Source organism: Rhinolophus sinicus, linkage group LG07 (assembly GCF_036562045.2).
Source record: "Rhinolophus sinicus isolate RSC01 linkage group LG07, ASM3656204v1, whole genome shotgun sequence".
Lineage (NCBI taxonomy): Eukaryota > Metazoa > Chordata > Mammalia > Chiroptera > Rhinolophidae > Rhinolophus > Rhinolophus sinicus.
Genome location: NC_133757.1, coordinates 124,116,461 through 124,135,761, shown reverse-complemented (window position 1 = coordinate 124,135,761; position 19,301 = coordinate 124,116,461). Strand labels below are relative to the sequence as shown.

The window sequence follows — 19,301 nt, the reverse complement described above, 5'->3', positions numbered from 1 at the left end:
GTGATATGTGCCTTTAACAGATTTTCACATTTAATATTCAAGCCTGTACATAACTAATAAATATAATGGTATATAATTAAGCACGATTGTTTTCTGACAAATTCATGAGTGTGTCCTTCTTAAAAACAGAGAATAGCTGATTTTCCATTATAATCTTTATGCCATTTTAAAGCAAACTTTAAATACAATATTCCTCTGAATATGAATAAACATGAATTAAGATTAATGACTAACACTTCTGTAGCCTCAAAGTCATACTTCCTTTCATACACGATGAAAGGAAATGAGTGGATACTAGTGCTGGAAAATCTAAGAAGCCATCACTATTTCTGCACTATTCACATGCACACTGGTCTAGCTCTATTTGTTACAGCACATCAAGTTCAAGTCCCCCTCAGCCCCCATCTGTGCAAGCTCTGCTTGTTTCTTTGACCACAATTAATAGCATTGAGCCAACTTAAGTATCTTACAAACTGAGCACTGGTCACGATGCTCATCACCAAGCAAGAGTGAAATCAACTGCAAATCAATCTCTACTCCTAGAAAAAATAACTGGTAGGTTATTTCCACTGGCTGACAGCATATTTAGTAACCAGGACACAAACCAGGCACTAGCATGTGGGTTCTCGTCCCAGCTTTACAAAATAATAGCAGTCTTCTTCACTTAACCTCAGTGAGAATCAGTTTTCTTGACAAAATAATACAGTTAAGATCAAAAGAGGTAAACGAATGCAAATACATTTTGAAAACTGTAAAGCAGTTTATATATATAATGTGTGGGTAGAGCTTGTGAAATATTTGAATGTATTTTTATTTTCCAAATATTATTTATCATCATAAAAGTTGAAACGTTCACTTGCAAAAAATTCATTAGAATACCTTATAATCATTCCACTTGTATTTTAAAAATAAAAATGTTCTCTATTTTTAAAAAGTTGTATTTGTCAAAAGAAATAGAAGCATTACTAAAAAAAAGTTGTATCTCAAATATCTTCAGAAAATATTTAGAAGCATTTGAAATGAAAGTTTATATAGTTAGCTTTTACTTTTAAACAGCCAACTTCTCTGGAACTTTACCTGGTTTGTATTTCATGCAGCATCAAAGAAAGCAATCAATGCATTTTGGTCATAACTGTCCAGAATCTCCAATAAAAGAGGGACTTTGGTTTTTACATTGGTGCCTTTAAACTTGAACTTATCGATGAAGAGATCGGTGATCATGCCTATAAAAAAAATGTTAATTTCCTGTCATTGATTAGTTCTAATTAATGACATGGTACTTAATAAAAGTGAATGATTGCTTGAGACTCTATTTCTAGGCACCTGTAATTCCATTATTTATACACAAACCTGAAAGGATTGATGGTTTAAAAAATATTTATTTTGGGGGAATTTTAAGGCAAGTTTCAAAATATAAATCAGTTGGCTAATAACCCTCTTAACAATTCATTACAAGCTATTAATTCAGACAAACACTGTCCAGTTTTGAACTGCTCTCGGTATATTTAACATCACAACAAGAGGTTTGTTTTATCCACCAAGATGACCATTTCAACAGAAATTCTGTCTTAACAAGTTTATTTATATTAAAATATTCCATCAATATGTTGACCATTCTTGGGATTTGACTTCCTAGGTTCAAAGATCTGGGCAAATTATTTCACCTTTAATTTCACTCATATGTACATGGAAATGATTCAAGCTGTCAATCCATTTACCCAAAACCCTGGGTGCAAGGTATGTTTCAGAGTTTTTCCGTTTAGGAAGATAATAAAAGGAATATAGCACATATGGTATAATACTCAAGGGGAGTGAATGACAGCATTTGATAACAAAACATAGTAATGTTTCTGCAACAAAATATATGCATAAACAATCCCACTAAGTGGAATAAAAAAGATTATAAATAATTTCATGTCAGTTTAAGTGAAGTTTTGTCATTAAATTAATTCAGATCAAGTCAGATTTGATTTATGACTGACTTATCAAGCCAAATGATTTACGAAAAACAGCTTTGTTTTTCGAAGTTTTCTGGATTTTGGAAGTGGTGATAAGAGACAGTTGGTTGTTCTGCACCACCCATCTTCTAGGCTGCTATAAGGATAAAAGACCATGTGCTTTCCATATAGTAAATACTAAGATATTAGATATTATTATTACAGTTTGTGAGCAAGTCACTTGATGTAATCAAAGAAATTCATCAGGTAGGCTTAAGGATGAATATAGATTGATGACACTAATTGACTCTATAGAAGACTTGACATAGTGCTAAAAGTGCAAAAAGCATGCATTTTGGGGTGAGGAGGTTCTGCAGGCTTTGCGGATACTTACCTATGCGACAACAAATTCTTTAGTCTCAGATTTCAGTTAAAAAGTGTAAAAAATGGAGATAACACCATCTACCTTGCAGAGCTATTTTAAGGATTAAGTATCCCACCTGATTACGAAAATGTTATAAATAAACAAGTGTGCTATGTACGGTAAGTCTTATGTAAAGACTGCAAAAAACAAAGTTTTTCTTAAGCTGGTTCTTCCTTTCCTCTTGCTTTCGTTCTTTTTCAGTATAATTTGTGAAATACCCAACTTCTACCACCAAAGCAAAATGAGTTTTCTGTTATTTTACTTTTTTTTTTTTTTAAGGAGGGCGCAGCTCACAGCAGCCCATGTGGGGACCGAACCAGCAACCTTGGTGTTATCAGCACCATGCTCTAACCAACTGAGCTAACCAGCCACCCCACAAAATGAGTTTTGGACTGTAAATTGACAGTATATATAGATCCCTTATTAAATTTTGCCTAAAAATATATTAAATGATGCATTTTGATATTTCACAATAGCAAAAAAACCTAAAAATTATTTGTGTAAAATATAGCCTAAATTTTAATGCTTCATAGAAAAGCATTACCAGGTTTCTTCATGTATATAACTCCACACTGCATTATATTTATTTCACTTAATTTTACTTGCATTTTAACAAGTAAAACTACTAAATATTAAAATTAACTTGACAAAATAAATATCCTAAGCAACAAATTGGCTGTCACAGGTTCATGATGCTGTAATCTTTGCCTGTCTCCTCTGCCCAGCTTCTCTCACATGATCCTTTACAAACAGCCAGTGAAAAAGAAATATGGCAAGGTATTCTAGAATAGTACACTAACCATAGAGTCTTTCAAGATGTGCAGGTTGCTTTTTGTATTCTTCCTGTAGGTGATCTGCCTCTTCTAGAATACAGCGATATTCTGGTATCAGAAAGTTTGTATTTCCCTCATGAACCTGCAATTCCTTGGTTAAAATTAAAAACAGAAGCAATTTAATGCTCAAAATTCAATCCAGTATAACTTTAAAGTCTTTAAAATTTTGGAAATCCCATCACAATAAAATAATGATCATGAGTCCATGACACATATACTTACTTTTAAAGCATCAATTAACTGAACTTTCTTAGCCAAAAGCAACTGGTACTCCAGCTTTGGGTGGATTAGCTTTAAAGTATGTTTGACTGATACTTCATTTATCTCTAGAAGAAGTTGAGCCAGGCATAATTAGAAAGTCACTTTGATCAGAAACATTCTCACTGTAATAACAACAATCAAAAAAACACCCAGAAAAAAATGATTCATTTTTCTTTTTTTTACCGTATGAGATGTTAAGGTTAATTTTCCTCTTTGTAGCTTCTTTAGAGAGCACATCTTTTAGGATGGATATAGTAGAAATGTTGTCAGATTTAAAAATTCCTTCTCCTTTTCTATAAAATTAATATATATATTTTAAAGAACAGCTTTAGAACGAAATACATCCAGTAAATACATATTTTGTAACTAGTAATTAGTGTTTAGATTTCATCTGATTTTAGATTTCTTTATACACACATCTTAATATAAAGCATATTAAATGTATAACCTTTACTGTTGTATTAATTTAAATTCTGAACATACTTGCAAAACTAAATAAAAGATGTTAGATATATGCCGCCTAAAAATATGCTAATTTATGTCCTCGATTTAAAACAACTTCATTTTCTCTATTAAAATTTCCAATAGCTAACCCCTTATGTATATAAAATGCACTTAGAATTGCTTATTTACATGTCTTTCTTTGATGTACTCACATAAATTACAGCATGACTATATGCTTCTTCCTTAAAAGAAAGCTGACATCAAACCTAAGAGTAGCATCTTCTGTTCTTCCACGCCCAGCATCTATTGTCACGTCTTATGGCCCATCACAGGACCCTTGTTTTTCTTTAGGGAACCACTCCTCTCTCTCTCTTCCTTCTCAATGCATAGAATATCATTGGCACTGGCCTCAACCCCATTTCTGGGCCTTCAGGAGGAAGCACTGAGCAGTGTATTCCGTACTCCTGGCCACAGTGGTTCATGGCTCAACAGTGACACTCACTCCTGGGACTTTTTTCACTTGAACTAGTGGGAAAGAGAGGCTCTATGGTAGCTGAAAAGATGTAAGGCTGGATGGAGCTGCTGTCGGCCACCAGGGCACTACACAGGAAAGCCAAGAAAAGACAAAAACAGCTGAGCAATGGAAAAGGATAGTCTTGATGACACCAGTTAAGCCACTGATCCAGTTGTGCTCAGGCATATTATTGCTACTTTCAAGTTATGTTAAGTCCATAAATTCCTTTTATTTGGTTACGTCGGCTTGCATTTGGCTCCTTTTTATGATGACCAAAACTTTCCTAATATATACTATCTTTCATCTTTTCACACACAAAAATAGTTTATATTGACTAGCTGTAGGCAAATATTGATTCTTTTTTCTAGAAAGATGAGTAATACACACTTACTATTTTGATTCCAATTAAAGTTTTAGAAATCATAAGCTTTTCACTAGTCTTTAACTGATGGTACTTAATATTAAACACACAGTACCTGATACTGTGGAATGACTCATAGGGTTTATCTTCTTTTAATCATCACAATTCAATGAAGTAAGTGCTATTATATCCATTCCTCAGGAAAAAACTGAAGCTCAGAGAGTGACATAATCTAGTTAAGGTCAAATAGCTGGCGAGTCCCAGAGCCAAGATGCAAACCTAAGGATGTCTGCCCCCAAAGCACATGCTCCTACACTTCCTCCATGTATGTGTATTTTATTCAGATTCCCAAAACACATTTATTGAGCACCACTATGTCCAAAACCATGTGTTAGGTACCTGGGGGACACATACAAAGATAATCAAGATGTAGACTGCTGTGAGCTTACAGTCTAATTTAGAGAGAGACGCTTACATAAAAGTTATTATACTAAGGGTGCCCAAAAATATGTACAAATGGACACTTTGGTCAACATTGCTCAAGCAGTAGTTCCCGTAATCAGAAGTGTCTGGATGCTGATAATAATCACTCTGAGCTCCTCTTGTAATTGCAGAAGTCAAACGTGACTTGTATTCATCTTTCGTTATCGGTATATATTGAGTATTACAATTTTAATACAGTTTTCCTTTCTTAAAATGTGTACACATTTTTTGGCACCCTCTTTTTACTTCAAATAAATAACAATAAATACCTAAGACAGGTAAGAATAAAATGCTATGGGACCAGAGAAGAGAATCAAAGGAGGAGTAAAAAATGCAGCTATTCATTTGGGCCTAGAAGGGTAAGTAGAGTTTTGACTGTTAAAAAGAAAAAAAAAAAATGTAGGGACACAGAATGGTAAAGAGAAAGGCATGCTATTATAAAAACATATTATATGCTACTGGCATGTCGAATTGTCTGCTATGAATAAAGTGTGAGGTTCACTGGTACTTCAAAACAGGAGTGATTCGGGCACCCCCATTTGGGACCCCCTCCCTCTCAGGAGCTCTGACCCTCTGCTTTCAATAAACTATCCTCTTTTTAAAACAAACAAACAAACAAACAAAAAAAAACAGAAAAAAAAAACGAAATACAAAAAAACCCCCCAAAAAACAGGAGTCATTATTACAGGTTTAGATATAGGTAAGGTCCTCTGGAAGGTACAGTGAAACAGCTCCATAGAACTGACCCTAAAACTAGTTAGATTTCTGGAGAGTTCTTGGTTCCAAAAGGCTGCATTCTAAGGTAAAATTTTGAGTTCACAGCTGTTTCCAGAATTCAGCATGGGGAGGTCTCAGCTAGCAAATAGAAGTAGAAAACCTCAGTAATCTCAATAATCTCCTTAGGAAAGAAACCTTAAGAGACAGAGACAGGGAGAGGATAAAGAGCCCACTCACCTCCAAACAAAACAAAATAAAAAATAAAAAACACACAAAAGATCAAACAAACAAAAACAACCTACAGATGTAAGAGAGAATCAGAATGCAAAGACCTTGAAGAGGCAGGAAGGTACAAGCTCAAAGAGCACAGGTAGAGCAATCAGCCTTACCCAAGAAGGAAGTCATGTCACACTCAGAGATGGGAACAAAGGAGAAGGAAATCTTAGCCTCTACTGTACTGAGAAATACAAATTATGGGAGCCCCTGAGATATAGGTGGGAAGAGCACAGTGCAGCTGGGAGCTTGAGAAAAGTATAAAGGAACATAGTGACCTCCACCTCATAACTCGATAGCTTCAAAAACCTGCACATTTTAAGCCGAAGTTCTCAGTCATTTTCCATTTCTGCATAAAGAAACTGATTCAGAATTTTTATTGGAATCAGAATAATGTTCAAATCAATTTGGGAAGAACTGACATGTTTACAATGTCTTCATATTGATGACTATAGAAGACGTTACTCCATAGAATCAAGTCTTTCATGTCAATAAAATTTTAAAGTTTTCTTCATGTAACTTCTGCTTGTATCTAATAAAAAATAGTCCTACAGATTTTATATGGATATTTTGTTATTGTCATTGCTACTCTGAAAGGGTCTTATTTAAACAATCTATTTTATAACTGGTTATTGTTGGGAATGGGAAATGTACTGATCTTTCATATTTATCTTTATTCAATCATGTTTTAAAACTCATTAATTTTACTTGTTTTTCAATAGATTCTCTTGAGCAGTATAGGCTTTCGATCCTATTATTTGCAAATTATTCCTATTTTAAAACAAATGAAAATTTAGAAGCTCCATTTATAAAGAAACCTTGTAAAGTAGTAACAAGTGTTATCTACCTGTAGTTACTTTCCAGTTGTGTATCCAGGAAGGTGTTCTGGAAGTAAAATGTCACACATTCTCCTGCTGGAGGTTTTTCAGGAACTTCAGGCAAGCAAAACACCACCCAGGAGTGAACTTCAGCAAAACTGAACTGGCCCGTTAAAGTCAGTGTATTCACGGGTCTATAATTTCATAGTAGAGGTACACATTTGTGTGTGGGTTTGATTAAATACATATGTATACAACACATTAACAATCAGGATTTTGCAATAGTAGCTAAACAAATTTAAAAGTATCCATTTAATTTTTCTCAGATTAATCTTACATATCAGATAAATGAACATTTAGATTTCATGAAAAAAAAATGAGTGCTTATCTATACCTCAGGCTTTTAATATTCAGTTAAGTAACATAAATAGCTTGTTTTCATTATAACATGCTTTAGAAATAAATTCAATTTACTCAGATAAATTTCATTTTTAAAAAGTTCATCTAGTATTTCTATTATACAAAGTACAAAACATACTTATACAAGAATCTCCTTAGGAAAATAATCAGCATAATGTGAAGGCAAAGAATTGGGCTTTTAATTTTAAATAAGATGAATTTGAAACCCTGCTCCATTACTTACTATTATATATCTGTGTACCATTCAGCAAGTTAGGGAATAATACCATCTATCTTGCAAAACCACACACACACACACACACACACACACACACACACGGTTGTGAAATAAATCAAACAAACAGAGTTTAAATAAATCAAATGAGTAATTATAAACAGTTAAGAAAATATAAAGCTTGTGGAACTGAAGGTTCAGAAGGAATTTTAAGAAAATAAAAAAATTAAGAAAACTAAGAACTAGAAGGGACTTTGGGAACCATCCAAACCAACCCTCTCATTTGCAGGTGAGAAAACTTATGCCCAAAGAGATTAAGTTCTTTCCCCAAAGTCACACAGGAACAGATTTAAGAGTATAAACCGAGTCTCTTGATTCCCAGTTTGCTGCTCTTTGCAGCACGCTATGCTACCTCCACTAACAACTCCAACTTTTATGCAGGAAGACACCCTGAGAAGAATCTATCCCCTTTAATGTTTTCAAAAACAAATCTTCCTTAGGAATATTTCTCCTTATATCTATTTAAATTACATATCTTTAAAATTACAAGCTGCAGTAGGAAAACACATGGGCTTTGGTCTCAAATCATAGCTTTATTTCTTGTATCTGCAAGTTCTTTACTTTTCCAAGCCTCCCTTTCTCATTTGTAAAATGGAGCTATTACTACCTGTCTTGCTGTAAGACTTAAATGATAATGCACAACACAGGGAAAGTGTTCAACCATTCAATTCTTTCCCTTATTCTTCATTTAAACCCATGGTTTCTCATCTTCAGGAAATAAAGCGAAAAGCTACAAACAGGAGGGAATGGAAGTCAGAAATAACAGGGACTATCACAATCAATTGCTCTACAAGTATTTTCTGAGGTGAAATAGAAAGAACGACAATGCTTGAGGTCCTGTTCACTTCACAGAAAACTCAAAAGCTAAATGCTATTTGCTCACTATACGTGAGAGAGTGAGAGAGAGAGAGAGAGAGAGAGAGAGAGAGAGAAACTGTTACTGTGTTAGAGATGTCAGAATGGTAATATATGAGAGAGAGAGCGAAGTCCAGCTCAAGCCAGCCTCTAAAAGAAGACAAAGATCTTACATCTATCAGAAATATTAATCCATAACATTTAAATACTGAATTTTTAAAATGTACAAATATCTACCAGAATTCACACTATAAAAATTAAAAGCAAGTTATCTGCGCCATGTAATACCCTAAAAATAAACTCCTCCTTTGTCCTACCTGTCATGATCAATACAATGAGTTCTTTGATGGAGTGAAAGGGGTTTGATAAGGTACTGGCGGACCTGGCAGGTTTTGGGTTGAATTCTTGGAGTCACATATGCTTGAAGTGTGCCATACTGGCCTTCAATTGAGCGAATCTGATTCCACATAAAAGAAGAAAGAAAATGAAAATAATCTACCAATGTAGACATAATCTTAAAATGTTCAAAACAAGTAGTCAAGCACTAGGCCTTAATCTCTTCTGTAATATCTTGAAGAAAATAACGGCACTCTATTAAACAGCTATTTTGTACTAGTAGAGTAAAGGAAAATTTTAGAAGATTTTGGCAGTCGAAAGCAAAATTAATCCATCTATAAAAGTTACCCCGGCCACGTATTTTTAGGTGATTTGTCTATACTTAGCAATGCTATGCATTCCAAAAGACACACATTCTCACATACTAGTCTAGCACATTTAAACACACAGGTGAATAATATATGAGTCACATCAAAAAGGGTTCAAATTTAGATATTTTTGTTGAAGCGTTGAGTTTTCCAAATAACTAAAATTTATACGGAATATTTAATTTCCTCAGAAATAGGGGTATTGTAGCATAAAGCTATAAAAATCTATTGACAGAAAAAAATGTTTCCAAGAACTTAACTCTTGATTTTCTATGAAAATAGAGAAGTATACTCATAATCTATTATAATATATTTAGATTAGGAAATTGTTTTGAGAGATTTTGAAGATGGCTGGTTGAATATTCTGAGAATTCATAAACAGTTAACAGAAAGCAGTAATTCATTAAACTGTGAAGACTTAATTTTAGACGAGTTGGAAAGCTGTCCAGCTTCTCCCGCCTGCCCCCTTTCAGCTCCTCTGTTCCAATTTACGGGATGGATTGTATGTAGTACCTCTTGTGTTACTCGTATGTGGACTAAAATATATTATTTAGAAAAAAAATTACATTAAACTGGAATTTCCTTACCCAGATGTGGAAAAAACTGTGTAACAATATCTCTTAAAGGAAACATACTTTGAATCTCAGAACATGAGGAACACCAGGAAAAAAGCTACAGTCCTCCTTAATTTTTAGATCACAAATATATAAAAAGTAAATAAATAAATAAATTTTTAAATCTGACATTAAAAATTAGATCTGTATGCCACAATCAATATTTATTTATAGAAGTGATTATGTTACTAAATTGCTAAAAGAAAACTTTAAAAGATTTTCTCTGGAACAGATAGTAATAAATGATATCACTGGAATGCAGACAGAAAAATCCAGATAGTAGGAAAATATACGGCAAATGCTCTAATACTTTAATAACCAAATGACCTTATTTGGACCATGACTGGATCAAACAAACAATAAAAACAAAAGTTAGAGAACTGTGAAAACTAAATATTTGATGACATGAAAGAATTGTTAATTGTTTTAGATGTGATAATAGTATTATGTTATGTTTTAAAAGAGAGTTATCTTTTAGACACATACACTAAAATATTTACAACTGAAATTATAAAATATCTTGTCTTTGCTTTAAAATAATTTGGAATGGAGAGAGTATAAACAAGATTGCCAACAGTTGGTCATTGCTGAAGCTAGAATAATTACTTTTACACATGTTTTAAACTTTCCATAATAGAAAAGTAGAAAAAATATTTCCAGTTAGAGGAAATTAAGGATTGGTAAATTTAGAGCAGGTGACTGGTTGACTAATAATAGCAGAGATAATGGTCTGGGCTGAATTAAAACCTAACACATCATTCAAAAGTCATTACTACAAAATGAATCATTTCAGGGAGAAATTTAACACAAAGATATATCATTTTTGTTGCAAGATATATACCAAGGTAAAGAAGAAAGTTCAAACTTTCAAGTAAAGGTATTTTCAAACATTTTTACCTTGAGTTCCAGCCTTGTGGTATTTGCCTGGCACCGATAAGTGGCAAGAAGAAAGTTGTCATTTGACTGGGAAGAATTGAAAGTTAAGGAAAAGGATAAATCCATGTTTTTAACAATAAAAACAACATCAATAATGGTTACCATTTACTGAGCACCTATCACCTGGGCGGCACTGTGCTAAATGCTTTTTGCTTATTTCTATAAACAACCCTATGCAGTAAGATTCACGAAGTACGTTTTAACACATGAAGAAACTGAGGCATGAGGAGTTGGGTAAATTTCCCAAAAGCCAGTAAGTAATAAATTGGAACTCAAATCCATACCTTTCAGACTCTAAAGGTCATGCCCTTTCTATCTTGAGTCTCTACAACAACGTTTTAAAATATTAATTGTTCTTCTAAAATTTTAATGTATGGTACCAACTCCTAATGTTTATAAGACGAAAACATCAATGTTTGGTATAGAATGTCTTTGATTTTCACAAATACTTATAGAGGACTGAGAAATATCTCACCAAGTAGCACAGTCCCACATGTTTGTTGAATTAAATTGGAGAGGTTAGTTCAAGTATTGTAACTTCTTGAAATTGAATATTAAACTACCAAAATAGAAAAATATATCTGGGTTCATGAATTGCAAATGCAAAGCAACATGAAATATTTGATATGCAATTTTCATGTACTGTTATTTCCCTATATTTAATAACTGAAGAAATAAAAAGGATGCAAATATCAAAAAGAAAATTCAAACATTAACATTTCAAATCATTTAAACCTAGTCAGCATAGGCTCAATCAACTGAAAAATAAATTAATTTTTGTGGAATTAAAAACAAATATCAGGTACTTAAGTATTTATAGATAAAATGATATAGATTCGAAGAAATAAAACATCTGGGATTAGGTTTGGAATGGGGGAAAAAAGGGTGAAGAGCATAAAGTAAGACTGGCCATATGTTGAAGTTAGTGGTGAGTGTATGGAGATAATTATACTATTTGTACTTTTGTATATACTTGAAATACCCATAGTAAGGTTTTTATAAAGCTATCATTCTAGAGAATAGGTTTTAAACTACTATAAAATAATCATTCCAAAGAATCCTGCAGTGATGTAAATAAAAGGTTAGTCTTTCATAATAATTGAGGAATTAAAGATTTTATGTTTATATTACCTTGATTTTTTAAATGATCATAAAAGTGTAGGCCCTAATTTTTTACGTATGTTTTAATTCTCAAAAAGGGATGACAAACCATATATAATATAACTGTTACAAAATCTCTTATCAAGAAAAAAAGCTTTAATATGAAATTATATTACATTGAAAATTAGTCCCTCACATAGCTATCAAGTAATTGGATTTAAGAGATCAGAGTTAGGAAGGGATCTTTACTCTTTTTATTCCTTTTATATTTATCCCTTTTTCATTTGTGTAACTAACTAGCAGCCAAGCCCAGTCCCGCCCCGTTCTGGCTTGCCTTGGGCAATGCAGCCACTCCAGACCTTCTGTTTACCTAACTTCTCTTCAGGAGCCACCTGGAGCTCTGAGATTGCTAGTCTGCTAGCACGAAGCAGAAAGAAGTGATATAATTAGCAGGTCCCAAAGCTCTGGCGAGACTTCATCTGAGATTCCTTGTACACAGTAAATGCTCAATAAATGCCTACTGAATGAAGGTTAAGCAAGAGTCAACAAGCCCAGAAAAGTGAGGAAGGGCAGGCAGAAGGAACAGATCACGTTCAAATGCATGAATGTGTGAAATTACATAGCATTTTCAAGAAATTTTAAGAATGTCAGCTTGACAGAAATAATGTGTATGGAAGAGAAGGTAGCTGCTGCTGAAAGATAAGTTGGAGATGTAATCAAGAGCTGAATCATGGACAATCTTTTACGTCACAATGAGGAATCTACTTATATGCAGCAGGAAACAAGGAATCTTCCAAAGGTTTTGCGGTCGAAACGACAGTGATGCATGTATTTTAGGAAGGCCTCTGGCGGCAGTGAAGGCACAGCTGGCAGTGAGGCGACAGAGGCAGAGCAAGTGGGGGATGAGCAGTTCCAGCAAGCATGCTGAGGGTGCTGAGGGTGCAGAACGTCAACAGATGTGCAAATGAAGCCGAACAAAGGCAGAAAGGCCAGGAAGATAGAAAGGGCAGGAACCAGTAAGTAATTGGATTTAAGAGATCAGAGAAAGGAAGGGATCTCGGACAACACCCTAGTTTACAGGTTATCTGAGGACAAAGAAAGAGAGCAGCAGATTTTGAGGGAAAGTTGTGAAGGGAGAGACTGAAGAAACAATGAACCCTAGTGACATTTACAGGCTTTATTCAAAATGGCCTAATAGAAATGAAAGCATCTGAAGAATTCTGTTTTTTTACTCACCTCAGAATCACAGCTGCTAAAGCTGACAACAGCAGAATTTTTATCCACATCAAGTAAATCTATTGGAACATCACTCTACAGTCAATATTCAAAGAAAAAAAAAGGTTCAGATGGAAAACTAAAAATTTTCACAAAACATGTTTTCACTAAGGGTTATTCCTGTATCATCTGAATTTACATTTGGTAATATGTGCTTCTAGAAAATAAATCTAACAGGGAATTTATCTTACAATGACTTATTTATCAGAGATTATAGAATGTTGTCTCTCACTAACCCCTTAAAGGTATAATCTTCCTATTATTGTCTGTGCTAGCTAAAAATGTTACAATGGATCGCAAATAATCATACGGCCATTCTGATTATATCAGTTTCTCTTTTATCAATTTTAACTTCAGTTGTAACACAGAAAGGGGATGACTTTCGGTCCCCTCTGCAGAGGCAGTTTTGAGGAACCGCTGTTGCACTTTTGACATTAATCGTGCTCCTAGAGTTGTTCAATGCAGCTGCCCCCAAGCTAGCATTAGTTAAGAGAGATTTCTGCCTTTCAGTTTTAATGAATAATCTGATCTTTCCCTATCTTTTAAAACCTTGTCCTCTTCTTCCTCTTTATTCTTTCCTCATTTTTTTTGATGGCTTTTTCCATCATTTGCTTGTTTTCCATTCATCATACTATATATCATCCTTTTCAACTCCATGAATATATCCCAAGTTAAAGGAAAAAGTAATTAAGTATATTGATGAATGGAGTTGTATATTATTATTCCTAAATTTCACCTTTGGGATTATCTCCTTTGCCTACTGATCTCCCTAGAAAGTGGTGGTTGATGAGCAGGCTGTACCGCAGGCTACCATTTTAGTATTTGGAGCTTGAGAAAAGGTTCGAATAAGGGCATTAAATACTGGAGTTTTCTAAGTTGCACCTCTGTTATGCTCCTCTTATAGGTTAGCTAAAGAACAAAATCCTTACTGTCCTTTCTGACTCAACTGGAAACTTAAGTCCATCAGCCTTTTGTTTAGTATGTATAGGATAAATAAAAGGAAAGATATAATTTAGATAATCTATGAGCAAAATGGTCATCTCATGGAAGATTAAGATAAACCTTTAAAATTACTATCTAAACTAAATATAACATTTAAAAGACAAATATTGAAAATTACTGTCTAAAACTAAAAGGGGTCAATAATAATTAGAGCACATGACTGGTTTGCAAAATAGATTCAGTCATAAAACAAAGAAATTCGACATTTTGCTTACCTGTATTAAGACATTATCTATTGCTGTCTGCACCTCTAAGATGAGGCTGTAGCTGGCATCATCTTTATTTAATGTAAACTTGTCATTTATACTAAATGAAGGTACTGTTGATTTTGCTTTGCTTGACTGAGAAGATTGCTGATATTTCTCTCTTTCCTGTAGTACCTTATACTGCAGGTGTTCCAACTCACTGCTATAGGAAAATATGCACAACTTCGTCAGCTATAAGGGTAAATACTTGAGGTCCTTTGAATGTTTATAAAAATTTGAGACACTTACTTCTGCAAAATGGACTTTTATTGGTTGAACTAGAACTATGACACTAATAGGAACAAATTTTTTGCTTTTATAACTGAACAAACGATTCAACATTATTTATCTCTAATCTAAACATTAAAACATCCACTCAGTCCCACAGCAGCAATATTAATAAAGAGTTGTAAGTATCAAAGCAGGTTGCAAATAATCAATTCTAATGCAAGATCTGGTTACAGGTCCATGTAGTATTACACAGAAGAGAACCTGATTGTACTGGGGCAGAGGAAGACGTCAGACTTAATAAGAAACAAAATGTGTGAAAGCAGTAAACATGCACCTTTCAGGAAGCGTTAAGGAAGAGACAAAATAAGAATTAACACCTGGGGGACCACGAGGATAATCATGAGGCAGGGGTATAGCTGCAGTTTTACCTGGTGTTGGGGAGGATTCTGCTGAGACTGCACTGTGCAGCATCGCTGACACTCCAATTACTGGCAAAGGCCATTTGCAAATGAAGTAAATAGTAACTGAGGTAGACCAACCCGAGGCTTAGCTACTACCCCAGTGTAGGGGGAAAAGTCTAGGGAGCATCCTGGAAGGGGTTTGTGCAATGAACAAAGGAAAGGACTCATTTGTTCAAGAAGTGGTACTGAGTGCTTCAAATGTATCTATGTTCCAGGTGCTGAACGAACAAAACAGGAGCTTCTCATGAGCTTTCGTCAGGAGGGGCAGACTTGGTTATAAATGTGAGGTATTGTACTGAGGATGTGAGATAGTCCTCGTTAACTCTACTTGGTATCCTTCTTGTATAATCATTAGAGCTTGCTCTCCTGGTGGCGTTGGTCAAGCGGCTTGTGGAGAAATTGTAGTGTAGCTTTAGTGAACTAGTGCTTGTGGAATTTTGCTGCCTTAAAAACCCTCAACTACCATCAACAAATTATTGGCCCTCTCTCCCCGAAGAGGTTGACAAGGGCTGAAGTAGGGAGAGCAGTCATTAAAAGCTTCAGCAACTCCCACATCTTCATTATATGAAGCAATTTTGCTTGAGTCCCCTTCAAAGGATTTGACAAACTGAACAGGCCACGAAAGCAATCCCTCTGTGTCAGGAAGTCAATATCACTCACATCCAGTAAGAAAACTTAGAAGCCAAAGTTACACATTCAAAAAAGCCCATAGGAGCAGTTGACATTACAATTAATGAGGAACACAGCCATCTGTATTAGTTTCTTTCTAATGTCCATGGAAAAAAAACCCCAAAACACTACAATTATCTATAACTAAACAAATGCAAAAACATAATTATTGATCTAAATAAAGTCGACATAGAACAAAGTATACAAAAAGTATATTTCTAACTCTAAAATATTAATCAGCACTTACTGATAATTTTCTCAAACTGATAAACTTTCATTAATTATATTAAATATTTCCAAGAAAATATACTGCATGTATAAGTAATAAACAACCATACACTTCATGAAATGAAAAATAAAAAGGCAAACAAAAAAATCCAAAATTACCGTAAAGAAGAAATTTTATTTTGCATGTCCTGATTAATTTTCAGTTCCCCTCCTGGTCCACTTTCCTTATGAACAGGCTCTGTTGTCAGACCTGTAACCCAGCCTGTAGAAAGGAGTTAGAATCGTGTGCCATCAGTGCTGCTGCTCTTCACAGAAACCCCATCTACATGCCCCTTTGTCCACCACCATCAGCCTCGCTTATTCCTCTTCAAACAAAACAAAACACAAAATAATTCACACTGGAAAATATTCAAACCATAAAGAAATGATGTCAGCATTCTGTGATACTGTTTTTGCTTTGCCTAAAAGATTGTAATACTATGATTAAGGAAATTTTTCACTTCTTAATTTACAATTTTAGTTTTCAAGTATGGAATAAGTCAACACATTCTAGCAAACGCAAAAATAGCTGATGAAAAAGAACTGTTTTTCAGCAATTATTTTCATGGAAAGTTAAAATATTGTATAACTACTGTAAGAACGCAAAAATGACCTACTCAAAAGCAAGCAAGTTTTAATAAGAAATATATTCAGTAACAAAACATAAATTTGTTTTTAAACCAAAGAATATCATTGAACATTTAAAGATACTAGTGATATGCCAGGCACTCTTAAAAACTGTTATTTAAATATTAACTGTTTTGTAAATCAATCTGTCCACTCCTTCATTTTTTAACCAATAAAGCTTTTAATGCTGTAGATAAGAGTGAGTTAGTAATAACACTTTTTAAAAAAGTCATCAAAAGCTATTTATTTATATTTTTCATTACTGATTTTTTTCTTCAACTACGTCCTACCACTTCCCTTACCTGAATATGTGGACAATACGATCTCATCATAGCCATCCTTCCCTACACAACCTCCCTGGACAGATGTGACACTTTCCGACAAGGCCTAAGATAAATTCAAGATCAAGCACTTCATTAGTAACTAAAAATTTCACACGTGTTAAAATAAGCCACAAAATATATTTTCCTGTCTCCAGACATTCAACATATAATTATTGAATACTTATTATGTGCAGACACTGAGATTGGAAAGGTAAAAATCCTGCACAAATGTCAGAAAATTTCAGTGTTTTCACATTTGGAGAAAAGACTGAAAGTGACTCCTATATTTGTGTGTACCACTCAGCTATAGGCGTCATCTAATGAGCAAAAATGTGTTACTTATATAATAACGTATTTTTAAAATGACATAAGCAAAACTCTCAAAACGTTTAGTCTATTATCTGAATTCCACAGACCACCTCTCATGTGTTTTCTCCAAATAGTTTTATTGATGAATACAGAAGATCATACCCTATGAGGAACCTTTGAGAAATTTGCTACTTTAGAGAGAAAGCAAGTTTTTCAGAAAGTTCAGGCTTTATAGCTCTTTTAAGCAATACTTTCCAAACTTGTCTGATAATAATCACTTGAGTGAGTCAACCAGCAATCTGTATTTTTAACAAACACTCCAGGTCAGTGGTTTTCAAGCTATTCGGAAAGCAAGTAGTATATTTTATATTGCAATCTGGTATACATTCATGCATGAACGTGTATAACAACAGATATAAATTAAAAGGTTTGTATTACATGCTGATATATTCTAATCCATTCTATTTCATTTTAAAAAAAAAAGGGTTGGCAACCCACTAATTGGTTTGACCAGTAGTTTGAAAAACTCTGCTAGGTAATTCTTATCAGGAAAGGGTAAGAAACATTGTTTTAAAGGAGAAGATGGAGGAAATGGATTTAAAAACTAGCATTAAAAATTCTAGTTCTCGTCATCTTTCTTGTAGGAGGCAAACCTTAGAGCTATTCTGCCAATCAGGCTATCTTAGCCTTTCCGGAGATGAGAACCTGAGAGAGTCAAGTAACAAAGGTTTGATTATAAATTTGCAAAAAAGTTTTTTCTTTTTTTTTTTTAACAAGTGCATCTCACATACGTACACTTGAAGTCTTCAAAACTTTCTGTTCATGTCCCACTAAAGTTATTCTGAAAAATAACTATGCACCCCCTTGTACATTTATAAGCTGCCTTTTAGATTTTTCATCACAACTTTAAATAGTTACAAAGAATGTAGTTTCTGGAAGTTTTAAAGATTATCATTTTAAAATAAAGCTGTCACATTCTGTAATCATGCCCAATGAATCTAAATACCAGGACAAATTTACATACACAATCATTGGCTTAAAAAATGGAGAAACAAATCCTTCTTTAAAAGTTGGGAATTTTACATTGTTCCTTTTTCTCCTTGAATTCTTATTTCCTTCCATTCTACTTCCCCCACACATATTTATCTTAATGAAATGTACTCATATGCTTGAAATTTATACTTTTCTGCAACCAAGAAAAAATAATTGAAATGGTTTTATCTTCTGTGATCCTAAAGGTTTAAGCATTAGGAATTTCTGTCATTATAATTAGTATTACACAACTGATGAAGACAAATTTACAAGTTTTAGTAAATAATTAATGCAAAAGCAAAATTCTATAGGAAATGAATCTCATCAGGTAAATGGAGATTATTTTTTCCTTCCAAATTATTCATGCATCATAAATGAATATTATTTATATATTACTACAGTAAGACTAGGTTCAACATCAATTCTATTCCTATTTTTCATTTTCACAGATACAGCACTAATCAACCTAGGTCATATAAAGATGTTGATGAGAATAAAAGAAATTTTGTTATAGAAAGTTCACTCAATTGTTTAAACATCTTCCAAGTTATATAGCTAAAATCACCCATTGATCTACCCCCAAAAATGTTTTTTAATGACATATCGTCTGCAACTTGATTAGGTTCCCCTTCAATTTATCGAAAGAAAAACAATGGAAACCATCTAACTTAGAGAAGGATATCTTAGGCAGTCAATAGAGTCACACACTGTCTCACTTCCTGAGTGGTTTATTAGGTGACTATTAATTATAATTTTTATTTTTTTCATTCATTTAGAAGTACCTTAATTAACCCAATGTACTCAAAAGTTACAAAAATAAAAAAATTGTTAATTTCTAAGTTTTTGCTTATACATTTTAAAAATTCATTTATCTTAATGTACTTCAAGTAC

The 19,301-nt window shown here is 33.7% G+C and overlaps 1 protein-coding gene across 2 annotated transcripts in view; it reads right to left on the bottom strand.

The window, feature by feature from the left end:
* Positions 1-8: 8 nt before the first annotated feature.
* BBS7 (Bardet-Biedl syndrome 7) overlaps positions 9-19,301 on the bottom strand; it is a 34,360-nt gene continuing 15,067 nt past the window's right edge. The window contains exons 9-19 of one of the 2 annotated variants that reach the window (XM_019741399.2): positions 17,049-17,133; positions 16,240-16,342; positions 14,462-14,654; positions 13,206-13,280; positions 10,830-10,895; positions 8,932-9,071; positions 7,095-7,259; positions 3,639-3,748; positions 3,417-3,520; positions 3,162-3,285; positions 9-1,223 (exon numbers count right to left, since the gene is read on the bottom strand). In XM_019741399.2, coding sequence (XP_019596958.2) covers positions 1,090-1,223; positions 3,162-3,285; positions 3,417-3,520; positions 3,639-3,748; positions 7,095-7,259; positions 8,932-9,071; positions 10,830-10,895; positions 13,206-13,280; positions 14,462-14,654; positions 16,240-16,342; positions 17,049-17,133 — 1,299 coding nt within the window. In that variant the 3' untranslated portion in view covers positions 9-1,089. Of the gene's footprint in view, positions 1,224-3,161; positions 3,286-3,416; positions 3,578-3,638; positions 3,749-7,094; positions 7,260-8,931; positions 9,072-10,829; positions 10,896-13,205; positions 13,281-14,461; positions 14,655-16,239; positions 16,343-17,048; positions 17,134-19,301 lie in introns of those variants that run through there. The other variant, XR_012498235.1, reaches the window with a different exon arrangement.